The sequence below is a fragment of the Quercus suber genome, unplaced genomic scaffold (genome assembly GCF_002906115.3).
Source record: "Quercus suber isolate HL8 unplaced genomic scaffold, Cork oak 2.0 scaffold_354, whole genome shotgun sequence".
NCBI lineage: Eukaryota > Viridiplantae > Streptophyta > Magnoliopsida > Fagales > Fagaceae > Quercus > Quercus suber.
Genome location: NW_027069806.1, coordinates 454,230 through 469,080, shown reverse-complemented (window position 1 = coordinate 469,080; position 14,851 = coordinate 454,230). Strand labels below are relative to the sequence as shown.

The window sequence follows — 14,851 nt, the reverse complement described above, 5'->3', positions numbered from 1 at the left end:
ACTGCCTCTACCCATTTAGTAAAATACTCTGTAGCCACCAATATCCATATATATCCTCGTGATGGTGGGTTAACCGGTCCTACTAAATCAAACCCCCAAGTGTGGAAGGGCCATGGGGTTACCATGCTGTGCAAATTCTGCGGATGAGTGTGAATTAAGTTGGCTTGCACTTGGCAACTGTGGCATTTCTTTACAAATTCTGCCGTATCCTTCTTCATGGCAGGCCAGTAGTAGCCCATTTGCAGCGGGCACCTGTAAAGCCTTTTCTTCCCCTGGTGTTCCCCGTATTCTCTTGAGTGCACTTCTTTCACCATTTTTTCTGCTTCTTCAGGACCCAGGCACCTTAAGGGGTCCCCATCATACCCTTTCTTAAAGAGGACCATATTGTGCGTGAAGTAGCGTGTTGCCAACCTCTTGAGTTTATATTTCTCACTGTGCTTCTGCGGCAGCATGCCTTTTGTCAGGTATTGGATAAAGGGGCTTCTCCAGTCTCTGCAGGTAGACACAACATAACTTTCTTCTCTGTCTGTCGCAAGTTGGCAAGCCCCACACTGAGTTTGGGCTTGACCTGCATCTTTGCCCATGTTTGGCCAATAAAAGCCTACCCTTTGGAGTCTGCGGTAAAGGCTGACCTCTCCGCAGGATCTGCAAGTCTTGTCGTGTACTTCTTTCAACTTTCTCTAGGCCTCCTCTGGTCTCACACATCTGGCCAAGACCCCACCCGGCATCCTGCGGTACACTACCCCTTTTACTATCGCGTAGTCTTTTAGCACTTTCAGTCCTGCGGCATCATCCTCATTCATCAAGGCTTTCTTTATGGGAATCCGCCAGTCTTTATCGCACCGTTTGTCTTGGAATTTTTCCCTCAACGTGTCAATTATCGATTTTCTCCTTTTGCTAACCTCTACCCTAGTACCATCTCCTTCGAACATTATCTAAGAGCCTAGCGCGGCTAACGCGTCCGCAAATCGATTTTCATTCCTGGGAGCATGCTCTATTTCAAAAGTTGAGAATTTTTCCTCCATTTTCTGGGCCATTGCTTTGTACGGGGCTAGGCTAGGCTCTTTCAAGGAGAAGCTCCCGTTGGCCTGGCAGACCACCAAATTCGAATCGCCTAATACCCTTAAGTGTTTGATTCGCATTTCTCGAGCCGTGGCCAGCCCGGTTAGGTAGGCCTCGTATTCTGTGGTGTTGTTTGAACAGGGGAATTCTAGTTTGAACGACAGTGCCACTGTCTTTTCTTCTTCGTGGTACAAAACTACCCCCACCCCTCCAAATTGGGCAGTAGAAGACCCATTGAATTTCATCACCCATTGCTCTCCAACTTTCTCTGCCATGGCTACCTCCCCTAGAACCTCATCATCTAGTGGGAAGTCTTCCTCACCTGGAAATTGCGCCAATAAGTCTGCTATGGCCTGGCTTTTTACAGCCCTGGGCCCCATTCTTAAATCATATTGTGACAATTGTAGCAACCATTGGGATATCCTGCCAGAGAGGATTGGCTGCTACAGCAAAGCTTTGATGGCATGGGACTTGGTCATCAGCCATACTTCGTAGGCCAAGAAATAATGGCCCAACCTCTGTGAAGCATATACTATGGCTAAGCATGCCCTCTCTGCCCTCGGGTAACGAGTTTCTGCATCCTTCAAGGCACGACTGATATAATATACTGGCTGCTCAGTACCATCTCCGTCCTCTTGGGCAATCAACGCACCAATGGCATACGAATTGTTAGCCAAGTAGAGCAACAGTGGCTTCTTGTGAATTGGGGCCTGCATCATGGGGAGGTTCATCATGATCCGCTGTAGTCTTTTGAAGGCTACCTGCTACAATTCCCCCCACTCGAAATCCTGCCCTTTTCTGAGCAACTTGGTGAAAGCAGAGGTGATTGATGCCAACTCGGGGATAAATCTTCGGATGCACGAGACTTTCCCCAAGAAGCTCTTTAACTCCTTTACCGTTCTTGGAGGTTTCATGGTCGCAATAGCCGTGGCTTTGGCGGGGTCCACATCTATTCCCCTGCTATGAACTAAGAAACCTAGGAACTTCCCAGAGGACACTCCGAATGCACATTTGAGAGGGTTCATTCTCAGTTTGAAGGCTCTGCACCTCTCGAATACTCTTCTCAATACTTGGAAGTGTTCTTCTCTTTTCCTTGACTTTACTACTATGTCGTCTACGTAATCCTCCAGCTCACGATGCATCATGTCATGAAATATGGCCGTCATTGCCCTCTGATAAGTGGCACCTGCATTTTTTAACCCGAAGGGCATTACAGTGTAATAAAAGTTTCCTATGGGTGTTCTGAAAGCGGTTTTCTCTGCATCTTTTAAAGCCATCCTAATTTGGTTATACCCACTGAAACCATCCATAAACGAAAACATGGCACTGCTTGCCGTAGAATCTATCAGTAAGTCCATGTTTGGCAAAGGAAACTCATCCTTTGGACAGGCCTTGTTGAGATTTCTGAAATCTAAACAACACCTTATCTGGCCGTTCTTCTTCTTCACGGGCATGATGTTGGACAGCCATCGGGGGTGTTGGATAGGTTTGATGAATCCTGCGGCAAACAATTTCTGCACTTCTTCGATTATTTGCCCTTCTATTTCCATGTGGAATATCCTGGTAGGCTGGGCTATTGGTCTGGCCTCTGGGTCTACATTCAACGTGTGTGCAACTAGCCCAAGGTCTAACCACGACATTTCATTGTATTTCCATGCGAAGACGTCCTTGAATTCTTTCAAGAGCAACATCAGCTCTATTTTTTCCCTCTCTGTCAGGTTTGCGCTAATTAAGATAGGTCTTGGTCCCTGTGAAACAGATCCTAAGTCAACCTCCTCCATTTCTTCTTCTGCCGCAACCTATGCTTCTTTTTCTGTCGCGACTTTCTCATTCTCTTTTTCACTACTTTTTTCTTCTGGCTTCTATTGAACCATGCAACACCCCAAGTCCTCGTGCTGCTGTTCATGGGTGGGGCCCTTTTGCATTTCACTCATGGGCCTCGCACCCCTTTATAACTTATACACAATCCTGCCGTTAGGACTTCGGATCCTGACGCAGTGAGGTGTATCTTCTGAGTCTGCGGTTGACGCTTCCTTCCTCTTCCTTTTTCTGGCCAGCAACTCCCTTAGGTCAGGCTCGGGATCGTCCTGATGTCTCTCCATTTAGGCACGAAGGTACCTTGTGGCCTTGACACTGAATTTTCCCCAGATGGCACCCATTGATCGTAGAACATGGTTTCTACTAGGTGAGCTTCTGCCTGCTCAAATGGTGAGTGATTCGCTGCTATGCGCACCATCCTGCCATTCATCCATCCTTTCACACATTGGTGGTAGGTGGATGGAACTAATCTGTGTTTATGTAACCATGGTCGTCCCAAGAGCACGTGGTATGATACTTCCGTTTTTACCACATGGAACCGAGCTAGAGAAGTTATGGGTCCCACTTTTAACCACAACTGGATATGGCCTGCGGTGTACTCTCCTCTCCCACCGAATCTTGTCACTTCTATTGGACACCCTTGGATCTTCCTTTCTGAAATTCCTGCTGCCTACAGAGTGCTCAATGGAATGAGATTCACTGAAGCACCTGTATCTACTAAAGCTCTCTTTATGGGGATTTGATTTATGGATGCCGCCAAGTACAAAGGTCTCCTGTGGTCTGGATACCCCACTTCCATATCATCATCACTGAAGGTGATTTCGGTTGACTCTTGCAAGAGAGCCCTTTTATCTGATATTTTTGTTGACAGGCATTCTACTCCTGCACTAGAGGCGATGCTCACCAGGGCCTCTGTGGCTACCTTTCTTTCCTTTGTTGAGAGTCCCAGCTGATCAAACAAATTTCTGAACTTGGAACTCTATTGTAGAGTGGTAATGGCCGCCTCAGGCAAAGCCATGTTTTCTTCTTCATCCTCTCCTAGGTCAGCACAAATTACCACTGTTGCTACACCCTTCCCTTTATGGTTCGGGAGTGGGTTTCTTTGGACTTCCTGTTGGGACAATTCTAAAGTTCCTTCCTTTATCCTGCAGTGCACTAGTCTGCGAAGTGCCCAACACTCTGTGGTGGCATGTTGGACATAGTTGTGTAAACGACAAAAACGTGGGTCCCTCCTTTCTTCCTCGGTGGGCTCCCTAGCAACCTGGTTAGGTTTGAAAACGCCATCCGTTATCCATTTGTCTAGCAGTACATCTAGCTCCTTCACGGTGCATGGTATTGGCGGGGGAGTATCGTATTCTTTCCCGTCAATTTTCCTTCTCCGCTCACTGGTGGATACCGCCATGGCTTGTGGGGCATTTCTTTTGTCCATGGTTGGCTTTACGGACTGGGCAGTTTTTCTTGCCTTTTGTAACAGCTGCGCGAACTGGGAGATTTCAAGGTTTTCAAGGACTGCCCTGTATTCCCTGATCATATTCGTCATGCACATCTCCACCAGCGTCCTTTCCTCACAGTGGTCATAGCAGTCGAGTGCTATGTCCCTAAATCTCTTAATGTACTCCATCAAGTCTTCACCATTTCTTTGTTTAGTCGCTTGCAATGTTGCAAGCGTCACCGTTTCTTCTCCGTGAAAGTACTTGGTACAAAATACATCCAATATATCATCCCATGTTGGGATCGATCCTAGCTTCAAGCCAATGTACCAGGTATAAGCCCGGTCACACAATGACTTAGAAAACTCTCGAAGACACAAGTCCTCGTCTGCGGCATAAGGGCCAAGTGTATCAATGAACTTGCTTACGTGCTCAACAGCACTTCCCTTTCTGCCGTCATATTGTGCGAATACTCGCGGTTCATAACTCTCGGGGTATGGTTTACTGAGCACCTTTAGTGGGTATCGGGGTCTACGTGCGTAAAATCTCTCCTTTGGCCCTCTGGCTCTCTCTTGCTCTAGAAGAGTTGCTACTTCTGCCATAGTAATAAAACGTTGATTCAGATTCTGTGGGACAACACCTACTAGTGTCTCATCTGCCCCATGTTCTGGATCATGCTGGCTTCCTTTTTCTTTTGTCCTATCCGTCTTTAGTTGACGAATTTCTTCCATCATTTGCTGTTGTGAGTGCTGTAAGGCCTGCAATACATCAATAAAGGTGTTGGCATTGTCTGCGGGGATTCTTGGAGGAGGATGGGGTCCAGCCTCCATCTCGTTAGCACCTTCTGCCTGATTAGGCTGTGGTTGGCGAGGCGTTGTAGGCCTGGACTCTGCTTGTGAGGGTACAACACTCATGTTGCGCATAGCTCTGGACTTTGGAGGCATTGTTTTGCGAGGGCTCTTATCCCTGAACTATTTCTCAACTCCCCAGCGGAGTCGCCATTTTAATGTGGGGGCCTTTTTTTTATGTTGGGCTGGGCTGCCCCTTTGTGAATATAGGCCCAAGTGTTCTGGGTTACAAGAGTTGAGACCGGGCCAATTGGAACTTAACTTGGCCGGTTTGTGCGCGAACTTATGCCTCGTCTGCCAGGAGAGTGCTTGCCGCAGACTAAGCTGTTTTAGAGAAAAGCTTACGGCAGGCAGAGCTATGTTAGAGAAAAAGGCTTGCGGCAGGCAGATATAATTGATAAAACAAAATCACATATTTTGGAATGACCAGATAGTTCTTTTAATAAGAAATGACCGAACTGTAACATTAACAATCTTTTACAAATAAATGGTAAGGATAAATGGCAATAAAGATTTAAACGACAGCAAATAAATTCAGTTCGGTCCGCAGGAGTAAGGCCAAAGAGGAAGAGCGCCACTTCTCAACGCGATTAACCTCCGAGGAAAGGAAACGGGATTCCTGCCGCGGAAGTTAATGGGTTTGAGGGAGGTAGACCTGAATGGACAATTCTTAAAATAATTATAGAAGAGAATAGGGATTCGAGAAGGAGAGAAGGGAAGGGGCCTATCGGTGCATGCCATTATCACTTGCTTTTTTTTTTTTTTTTTTTTCTTAGTCTTTTCTTAGTGATTTCCACAATGGTTATTTTTTAGTGTTATGCTCCTCTGTTCTTCTAAGTTAGTTACAGAGTATTTTCTTTTTGAGTTTTGTTGTATTGTTCTAGTGCTTGTTGTTTTTGCACACGGCAGAGGCGTCCTTTTATAGTGCCTGCCGTGACCGATTTTACTATTCTACCCTTTAACCGTTTTCGTCTGGTCTGGGCGCACTTGCAGACCCTTACTGCTCTGTCTATGAGTCCTTCTACCACAGACACAGACAACGTTTCGTCTGTTATTCCGCCGCGGCACCTTGTCCTGCCGCGGTGATGTTTCTTTCTCTCTCTATCCCTCATGGCATGCACCTATTGGTTCCCACTCAGCCTTGCCTCTTTTGGGTGGTATGCCATCCCAGCAGGACGTATCCCCCAAAAGAGCTTGAGCAAGAATCCCAAAACAGGTCCCCCCCTTCTCCCCACCTCCAAACCATGCCCTCTTACCTCTGACCCATGACCCTACCATGTCCTGTATTGGCTGGGTACAGGCTAGTGGTGTCTGGGCCTTGCGCGTGGTTTATGTCTGAAGGCTGCCTGCTGTTCATGCATTTGCCGTGGGCTGGGGACGTTGCTTGCATTGCCTGCTGTCCATTTTTGGCTTTCCGCGAGTTGCTGCTCTGATTTCCTGTCCCTATAGGGCCTGGGCTTTACTGAGTACTGGGCCTTGTGTTCTTTTCAACCCAATTCTTTTCCCACCGTGTTATTTGGCCTTTCCTGTCGTGGCAATTTGTTCTTGCTAAGCCTCTTTTCAGGCCTGCCGTTCCTTTCTTTCCACCAGTGGCTTAATATGGCCACTGGTGTTCTTGCTCGTGGGCTCCAATGTCCCTCTCTTTTCACTTGGGCTTATCCGGCCCATTTACTTCCTTTGGACTTCCTTGGTCCATTTACTAACTTTGTATCCTATGGGCATTTACTAACTCAATTGGGCTTCCTCGGCCTAATTTCCTCATTCTCATCCTTGGAGTTCATGGGCTTGCCATTATCCCCTACTTTCTTTGTTTACATTGCCTTGGGCTTGCCACGACCCATTCTTGCTTTTTCATAACATACATTGCCCATGGGTGTCATTTCTCTCTTTCCGGGCCCTTTGGGCCCATTTACTTCCTTAAGACCCATTTATTCATGTTATAGGCCTGTGTCCTACCTTTTCTGCCACTTGGGCCTAACAATCTTATTCCATGCCTGCCACTCTTATTGCCTGCTTCGCTGGGTTGGGCTGGCTTTACAAAAATGACCCTCAACACATGTTAATTTGATTAATTAATTAAACTTGGCTAATTAATCAATTAATTCATCACAAGGGGTTAATATGTTTTTGGCCTATCAAGTGGTATCAGAGCAGGCACACTCTGATTAGGGATAATCTTTGTTGTGTTGATCTATTGACCCCTGTTTGTCATGGATAAAGGACAGTCCTTGATTATACCTCCTTTATTTGATGGCACTAACTATGCATACTGGAAAGTACACATGAGAGCTTTCTTGCAGTCTTTAGATGAGAAAGTGTGGCAAGCAGTAGAGATTGGCTAGACCAAGCCAAAGGAAGCGTCGACCTATTGGGATGAAGCTAAGATCAAGGCGGCAAACTTCAACAGCAGGGCATTGAATGCTTTATTCAGTGCGGTCACCAATGAGGAGTTCGAGAAGATATCCTCTATTGAAATTGTTAAGGAGGCATGGACCATTCTCCAGACATCCTATGAGGGAACAAAAGCTGTCAAGGATTCAAAGGTTCAAAGGCTTACTACAAGTTTTGAAGAAATAAAGATGAAGGAGAATGAGTCGTTTGATGAGTTCTATGCCAAGCTTAAGGACATAGTGAACTCAGCCTTCAATCTTGGAGAAACCATTCCTAAACCCAAGATTGTGAGAAAAATGCTCAAATCTCTGCCCGAGATATTTCATGCCAAGATTACGGCGATCGAGGAATCAGAGGATATTGACAAGATTCCTTTGATTGAGCTGGTTGGAAAATTTTAGACCTATGAGCTAGGGTTAACAAGAATTGGCAAGTCGGGTAAAGACAACAGCATGGCTTTGAAGACTAAGAGCAGTGACATTGATGAGTCTTCAGATAATGAGGATTCTAAGATAACATCATATATCACTAGGCAATTCAAGAAATTCATGAAGAATGTCAATGGGAAGGGCTTTGACAAGAACCGTAGGCAATCTAGTTCTTCTCAGTTTAGGAGCTAAGATAAAGGGAAGAAGGATGCTAGGGATGGTGGTCAGTATACTGTTCCCACAGGACCTAAGTGTTTTGGGTGTCAAGGCTTCGGTCACATGAAATAGGAGTGTCCTACATATCTCAAGAGCATTGGGAAAAGCAAGGCACTTGCTGCTACTTTGAGTGACACTGAGCCTTAGGATGATTCCGACAATGAGGATGACAGAATCTTGAATGCCTTCATTGCCATTGTCAATCCTACTAAAGGGATTGTTGAAGATGTGGATGAAGAAGAGGAATTAGTGGAGTCCAAGTTTGAGAAAATGGACGATTAAGATGATATCCATACAGCCTATGAGAAACTATACAAGTTGTCGAAGAAACATGAGAAACTTTATAGGCTGGCCACCAAGAAGCTCAGTTATGTGGAACTTGATCGTGAAGAGCTTTCCACAAAGTTTGATGAAGCTAATCAGACTATTGGAGCACTGAGGTTTGAGAAAAATTTCTTGGCTGAGAAGATTAAGAAGCTTGAAGCAGAGCTGTTTCAAGTTAGAGCTCAATTGGAAAGGACTTCAAGTGCGAAGCTTGATGAGATACTCAACATTCAAACATCTGCTTCAGATCGAACAGGTTTAGGGTATGGTCTTTCTTCCTTTAATATTGCTTCTACTAGTACTACTATTTTTGTTCCTCTTGCTAATAATGTTGAAATTGAGAAAAATGTTGTTAAAAATGAATTAACTAGTGAGAACTTAGAAAATGGTAAATCTATCTTAGGAGCACCTCCTAAACAGGATAAGAAAGATACTAAAAACGCTAGGGCTAAGAAGGCTAACTCTCAAAAGCCTAAATAAAAGAAGCAGCATCTCTGTCATTATTGTGGAGTTGCCGGTCATACTCGACCAAATTGCTATAAGTGGTTAGCCACTCAATAGAGCAACAGCATGATAGCATCCAGAAGCCAGAATCAGCTTCAATCCTCTCTTGCTCCTCTTGGAGAACTTCTAAAAGCACTCATGTTCCTTTCAAGCTTGAACGGTTTTAATTCTTCCTCTTCACCGCTAGTTCAAGGGCTTAATCAAAGGAAAGGTTCTTCCAAGGTGTGGAAGGAAAAGGGTTCCAAGTGATTCTATCACTTTCTTCTCTCTCTTCGTGTTTTTATTTTTTCATAACTTGTGTGTTTTGCTTTTATTTTGAGCCAGTTTAGTTTTTGTTGCTTTGCTTTGCTTAACATCTTTTTGTTTGTTTATTTTCAGTTTTGCGTTTTTTTTTCCATATAAAAATAAAAAAAATTGAAAAATCAGAAAAATACAAAAACAATGTGTGTTTTGTGTACATTGGTACTTGTGTACCTTGGATGGCCATTGAAACAAAATTTTCTAAACTTTGTATCTCTTGTAGTTTAGATGAGCATCTCTATACACAACTAAGCAAGTGAGCTTTGTGGCTTGTGTTTGTGATGAGTAAGATTAAGTAATCTCTTGTACTTAATACTCGTATCACTCTTTTTGATGGGAAGGACTAGAAAATCCTAAGAGAAAGATATAAATAACCATCTCACCATTGTTGCCCACCAATCATAAATGACATCTATATGCTTTGGCATAACAAAAGTACAATGTCAATGACATTTGTGTGCTTCAGCATAGCAAAATTGGAATGTCAAATATCATTGGATATTTCTTTTCTCTCTCTTATATGCCCATGCATGATATGCTTATTAAAAAGAAAATTATGCAAAGAAAAATAAAAAGCAAAAAGATCAAAATACTTTAAATATGATTGCAAGTGTGTATTCTAGGAGATGTGGGAGTTATAGGATGTACCTCAAAGGTGATATTCCCCATCAAATAGTTATGATTGTGTGTAAGTGAAAGTGATTTTCTCATATCTCAAATCGTCATAACATGTATACACTTATACAATCTTGTGATGCTTTTCACATACAACATGCAATATTCTTTGCTACTTTTGATACATATGCAAGTACAATGTGATTTGGCCATCACAAAGTTTACATGTGTTAATATATTCTCACTAAACTGTCTTGACTGGTTTTTGAAATATAAAATTGGTTAGACCTGTTTAGTGTGTGTGTGTGTGTGTGTGTGTGTGTGTGTGTGTGTTTTTTTTGAGATCCATGTACTTAAAATTATTGTTGAGAGATGATTTTGAGAGCTTCATATGTTAATTGGATCTTTGGTTGAGTTGCATGTTGGATTGCATTCATGTCTGTGTTTTTCTCTTCTCGAAAAACTGCTTTTAAAAACCAGCTCGACAGCTTCTCAATACCTTCTCGACACCTGGCTATCTGTCGAGCTTCTTAAGCTTTTTCTTATCACAATCTCGACAACTTCTCGACACCTAGTGGATCGATCGAGATTCCTTTTGGACCCTCGATAGCTTCTCGACAGCTAGGTCGATTGATCGAGCTTCTATTCTTGCATCTGGTGGTTTGTTCCTTGACACATTCTCGACACTTGCATCTATCGACGTTCAAAATCTCGAAACCTCCCAAACCTCTCTCATTCACTCCAAACCTCTACCCAAGCAATTTTTCTAGCTTTCTCAAGTTTTTCTTGACTTAGTAAGCTTCTAATCTCCTTCATTTACATGCATTTCATGTTTTGAAACCTAGGTTTTGTGGTTTTTGAAAAATTTTGAGGTTTTTTATAATTGATGAGTGTTTGTTGAAATTTTGGGATGGGTTTTTTCTTAAATGAGTTTAAAATCTCATGCATTGCATCACATTAGTATAATAACAATATTATCATGCATTTTAGATGTGTGCAATTGATTGTGTGCTGGTAGGATTGGATTGGGTTTAGCCCATGATGCAATTTCTTTTGCATGTCACATGTTCATGCATTTCCCATGCATACATACTCTTTTTTCAATATACTTGCTATATTTGAACCCGTTCCAAAAATGAAAAAATATAGTGATTTCCAATCACGGAAAGACGAGGGAAAACCCCTAACAATCCTAGATTTCCTATCCCAGGGCAGGAGTTCAAAATACCCATAATGGGTAGAAGCCTTCAAATGATTCAAAAACAGAAACTCATTAAACTGATCATCTTCCCATCACAAGCAGACACTCAAATGGATATACTGCTTATTATTGTCCTCTAGGCATTGGGGACGAGCTGACCAGGGTGATCTGAAGTTCATTTAAGAGATGCAGGATAAACGGGTGGACGGGGAATTGAAGGCCACACAGAAAGTTAGCCTCATAGAAACATACCTCTCTGTGAGCAATGTCACAGGTTTTCTCACCCAAGCGAGGCAATTGGGAAACTGAAACCCTTTCCTAAAACCCCTTAAATGACTCTTTTTCAAAGAACAAGATTCAAAAAAAGCATGCAAGGGGCGAGAAGAAGAAGATGAGGACAATTTTGAAGCAACGGTGTCCATTACTCTACTCAAAGAATCCACATTGGAAGACAACCCAGTCTCCAGTTCGCTAGACCGAACATCATCTACCCTATATTGAATGGTATCCATCTCTGAATGATGTCTTATCAGAGATTCACAGATTAAAGGATAAAGAAATAGTAAAACCGTCCTAAGGATAGAGGAGCAAGGAATAAACAAACCTACTTAAGGACGTCAACCTAAGGAATATTCTAAGAAAACTCCCAATTGAGAGAAGAAAAATGAGACCGATGGGCACTCTTGGCTAAGAAAATCAAAACCAATCATTAAAGCATAAAGAAAAGAAACCTTACTAGGAAAATATAAAGATTTCTTAGGCGTGCAGAAGTTCAGACCAAATAAAGCGGAGGGAGAGGAACAATTTTTCTTCCTAAAAGGAAAACTAAGAATTAAGGTGCACCAAAATCAAGGAAGTTTCACGCGAACCACGAACTGAAGAATGATACATGTTCACTTCTAAAAAAGTAGTCGTTTCGCATTTAAAACAAGAGCTGAGTTTCAAGAATAAAAAAAATACGAAACGTCATGACCGATCATAGTCCTGGGATCGTCCAACTTTTTGACGACCTAGGAATGGGGGGCAACTAACGAGTATAAGATAAGATCCCTGACAAGTATAGAAAGATGACCTTATCCACCCCCAAGTCGGGGATGAGAACAAGTGTAAAAGCCCAACGTCATACGTCGTCCTTTGAGGCTAGCCAGGTCAGCACTCATTGAAGGCGCAAATAAATGCCAGTAGAGCAGCCAATGAGCAATGATTGCGCCAGATCAGTTATGAGAGCAGTAATGGCTCAAAGGCCACCCGTTACTCCATAAATGGAGTCATCATTGGCAATCAATGCCTCATTCCTCTTAGGAGAAAAACACACAGAGCAACATTAATAGAGATAACTACACCAACCCAAAGCAAACTATAAAAAGGGAAATGTAACTCAGGTAAAGGCCATGGAAAAAGATATAGGGAAAATTGTGAGAAGCTTATTTTGAGAACTCATAATCTGACTTTAGCATCGGAGTATTCCCAGCTGGCCTCATGTCAGTGAAGTCCTCCCTTGCCTTTCTTTTCTTAACCATAGGTACTAGAGATCGTCCATTGACACTAACGAGGAGCATACTAACAAGGTCAAGTTTCGGCTTCATCAATCAGTTTCAATTTTTTTTTTTTTTGGTTTAAGGAAGGGAAATGAAAAATAAAAATAAAAATTAAGAGATATGTGTTAATGTTTTCATTAAAGTTTGGTAGAACATGGAATTTATTTACTTATTTATTTATTTTTTTGGGTGCAAGACGTCGTGAAACACATGGAATTAGCTTTAATGAACAAAAAGTCAAAAAGGAGGAAAATCATGAAACTAAAGTGGAAGTGATTGAAGGTCTTTTCATTATTCAACGGAAAGGAGACTGATAAAGTTTGATAAATATAATGACAAGTTAAATTTTTATTAATTCCTTCTTTTGACGAGGTAAAACCCACACTTCCCATTTGATTAGAAAGAAAAGCAAGACATGTTTTGAGGATTAGCAAGACATGATGGTAAGGGTACATTTGGTAGATTGTAATAGGTACTATAATATAATAGTTATTCTTATGATTTAGCTATTTAATAATTTGATTACATTTTTATTATATGGAATAGTCTGTTGGTGCGGGTGTGTGTTTCAAACACTTTTATTCTTATTTATTTTCTAGTTATTGAAAATTTATGAGTAAAATAGCCGTTGGGCAATTATGAGAAAAATAGCCATTAGACAATAATTGATAATATAGCCGTTGGGCTTTTAAGGGTTATTAGTAACCAATAACTATAGACTATTATCTACATAAGTGGCCTATATAGTACTTATCATAACACATTTTTTCAAAAGGGTATTTTTATTACTCTATATTTTAGATATACACAACTCTGCTATCGTTGTCTCCCACATATTTTTCTACAAGAATATTTTTTTAAGTAAAGGCAATAGAAGGTCGTTTTTAAACCTTTTGTGAGTGGAAGTGCATACATCACAAAGGTCGACACTATAGTCTAATCCTAGGAGGTTGTTTGGCCAAGAGAACCAATTGCACCAAGTTTTACTTCGGGTGGCATGAATCAACCTTTAAGGACAACGCTTTTTGTGTGATTCTATAACACTGTGAGATTGTTCCTAATTTTGCTTAAATTTATATTATTATTGCTTATTTACATTGTTGCTAATTATTTGGGATATTGTTTGTTGTATCAAACTTGTTTATTCACTAAAATATTTCCAACAATCTTAAAGGTTGATTCCATGCTTTAAAATGGATAAACAAGTTATTGATCATGAAATTTAATATTGTGATATGATATTATGTTCATAAAGAAAAAATGCTAGTAGTTATATTCTTAGATATAATTACTTATATCTTTTGTGGAGTTTATTTTGCTATTTGGTTTATCTATACAATTTGGTGGACTAATATTTTAGAAGAAAAAATAAATGGCGTCCATCCAAATGTGATTTTGATTCTCTAATCTAAATTAATATGTGAATAATATTATGTAACGTTGTCTTGATATGTGGATATCAACTTATTGCATTTGCAATTATGTGATACTATATGTGTATTATATTTTGTGAAATTGTTTTATGTTTATTGAAATCTGAGGAACATGAGATTGAACAAAAACGTATGTGTTTTGAGAAATGTTTTTTGGAATTCAAAAAAAAAAAAGTTAGCAATAATTTTTATGAAGATACAATGATACTATAATTTAATTAAATTTTATTTTCCTTGCTAAAGTATTCAAGTAATCATTTATGGTCATGTGAAAAGAAATTGTGGATGATTAAACGTTTGTATTATACAATTGTGGTATAATGATGTCAAATTTTACAAAATATTAAGTGTCTTATTCTTGTAAAATTTTGGACGTTCCTAACAGTGGTTTCTATTAGCTAGAGGCTATTGGCTCTATGTACAAAAGCTATTATTTTTATGTTTCTTGACCAGGGCCGGCTCAACAACTTTTGGGGCCTTAGGCGAAAATTTTAAATGGGGCCTTTTTATAATTAAATATTAATCAAATAATATATATATATATATATATTGAATTTCTTTTAATTTAAAATCTAATTTTCTTGCCTTTTGAGATGCAAAATTACTAATTAAGTTTTTGTATTTAAGTTCTTCTAACATTTCTTTTTCAATTGATAATATAGCTAATCCATTTAATCTTTCTTGTGACATAGTAGACCTTAAATAAGATTTTATTAATTTTAATTTTGAAAAACTTCTTTCTG

At 40.8% G+C, this 14,851-nt stretch overlaps 1 protein-coding gene across 1 annotated transcript; it reads right to left on the bottom strand.

The window, feature by feature from the left end:
- Window positions 1-935: 935 nt before the first annotated feature.
- On the bottom strand, window positions 936-1,442 carry LOC112000832 (uncharacterized). Its single transcript, XM_024033001.1, has one exon. It carries the CDS (start codon window positions 1,440-1,442, stop codon window positions 936-938), a length of 507 nt encoding a protein of 168 aa, XP_023888769.1.
- Between the last annotated feature and the right edge of the window lie 13,409 nt (window positions 1,443-14,851).

Bases quoted from the DNA above. Each gene is read 5' to 3' on its own strand.
- LOC112000832 (XM_024033001.1), bottom strand. From the start codon at position 1,442: ATGGGGCCCAGGGCTGTAAAAAGCCAGGCCATAGCAGACTTATTGGCG.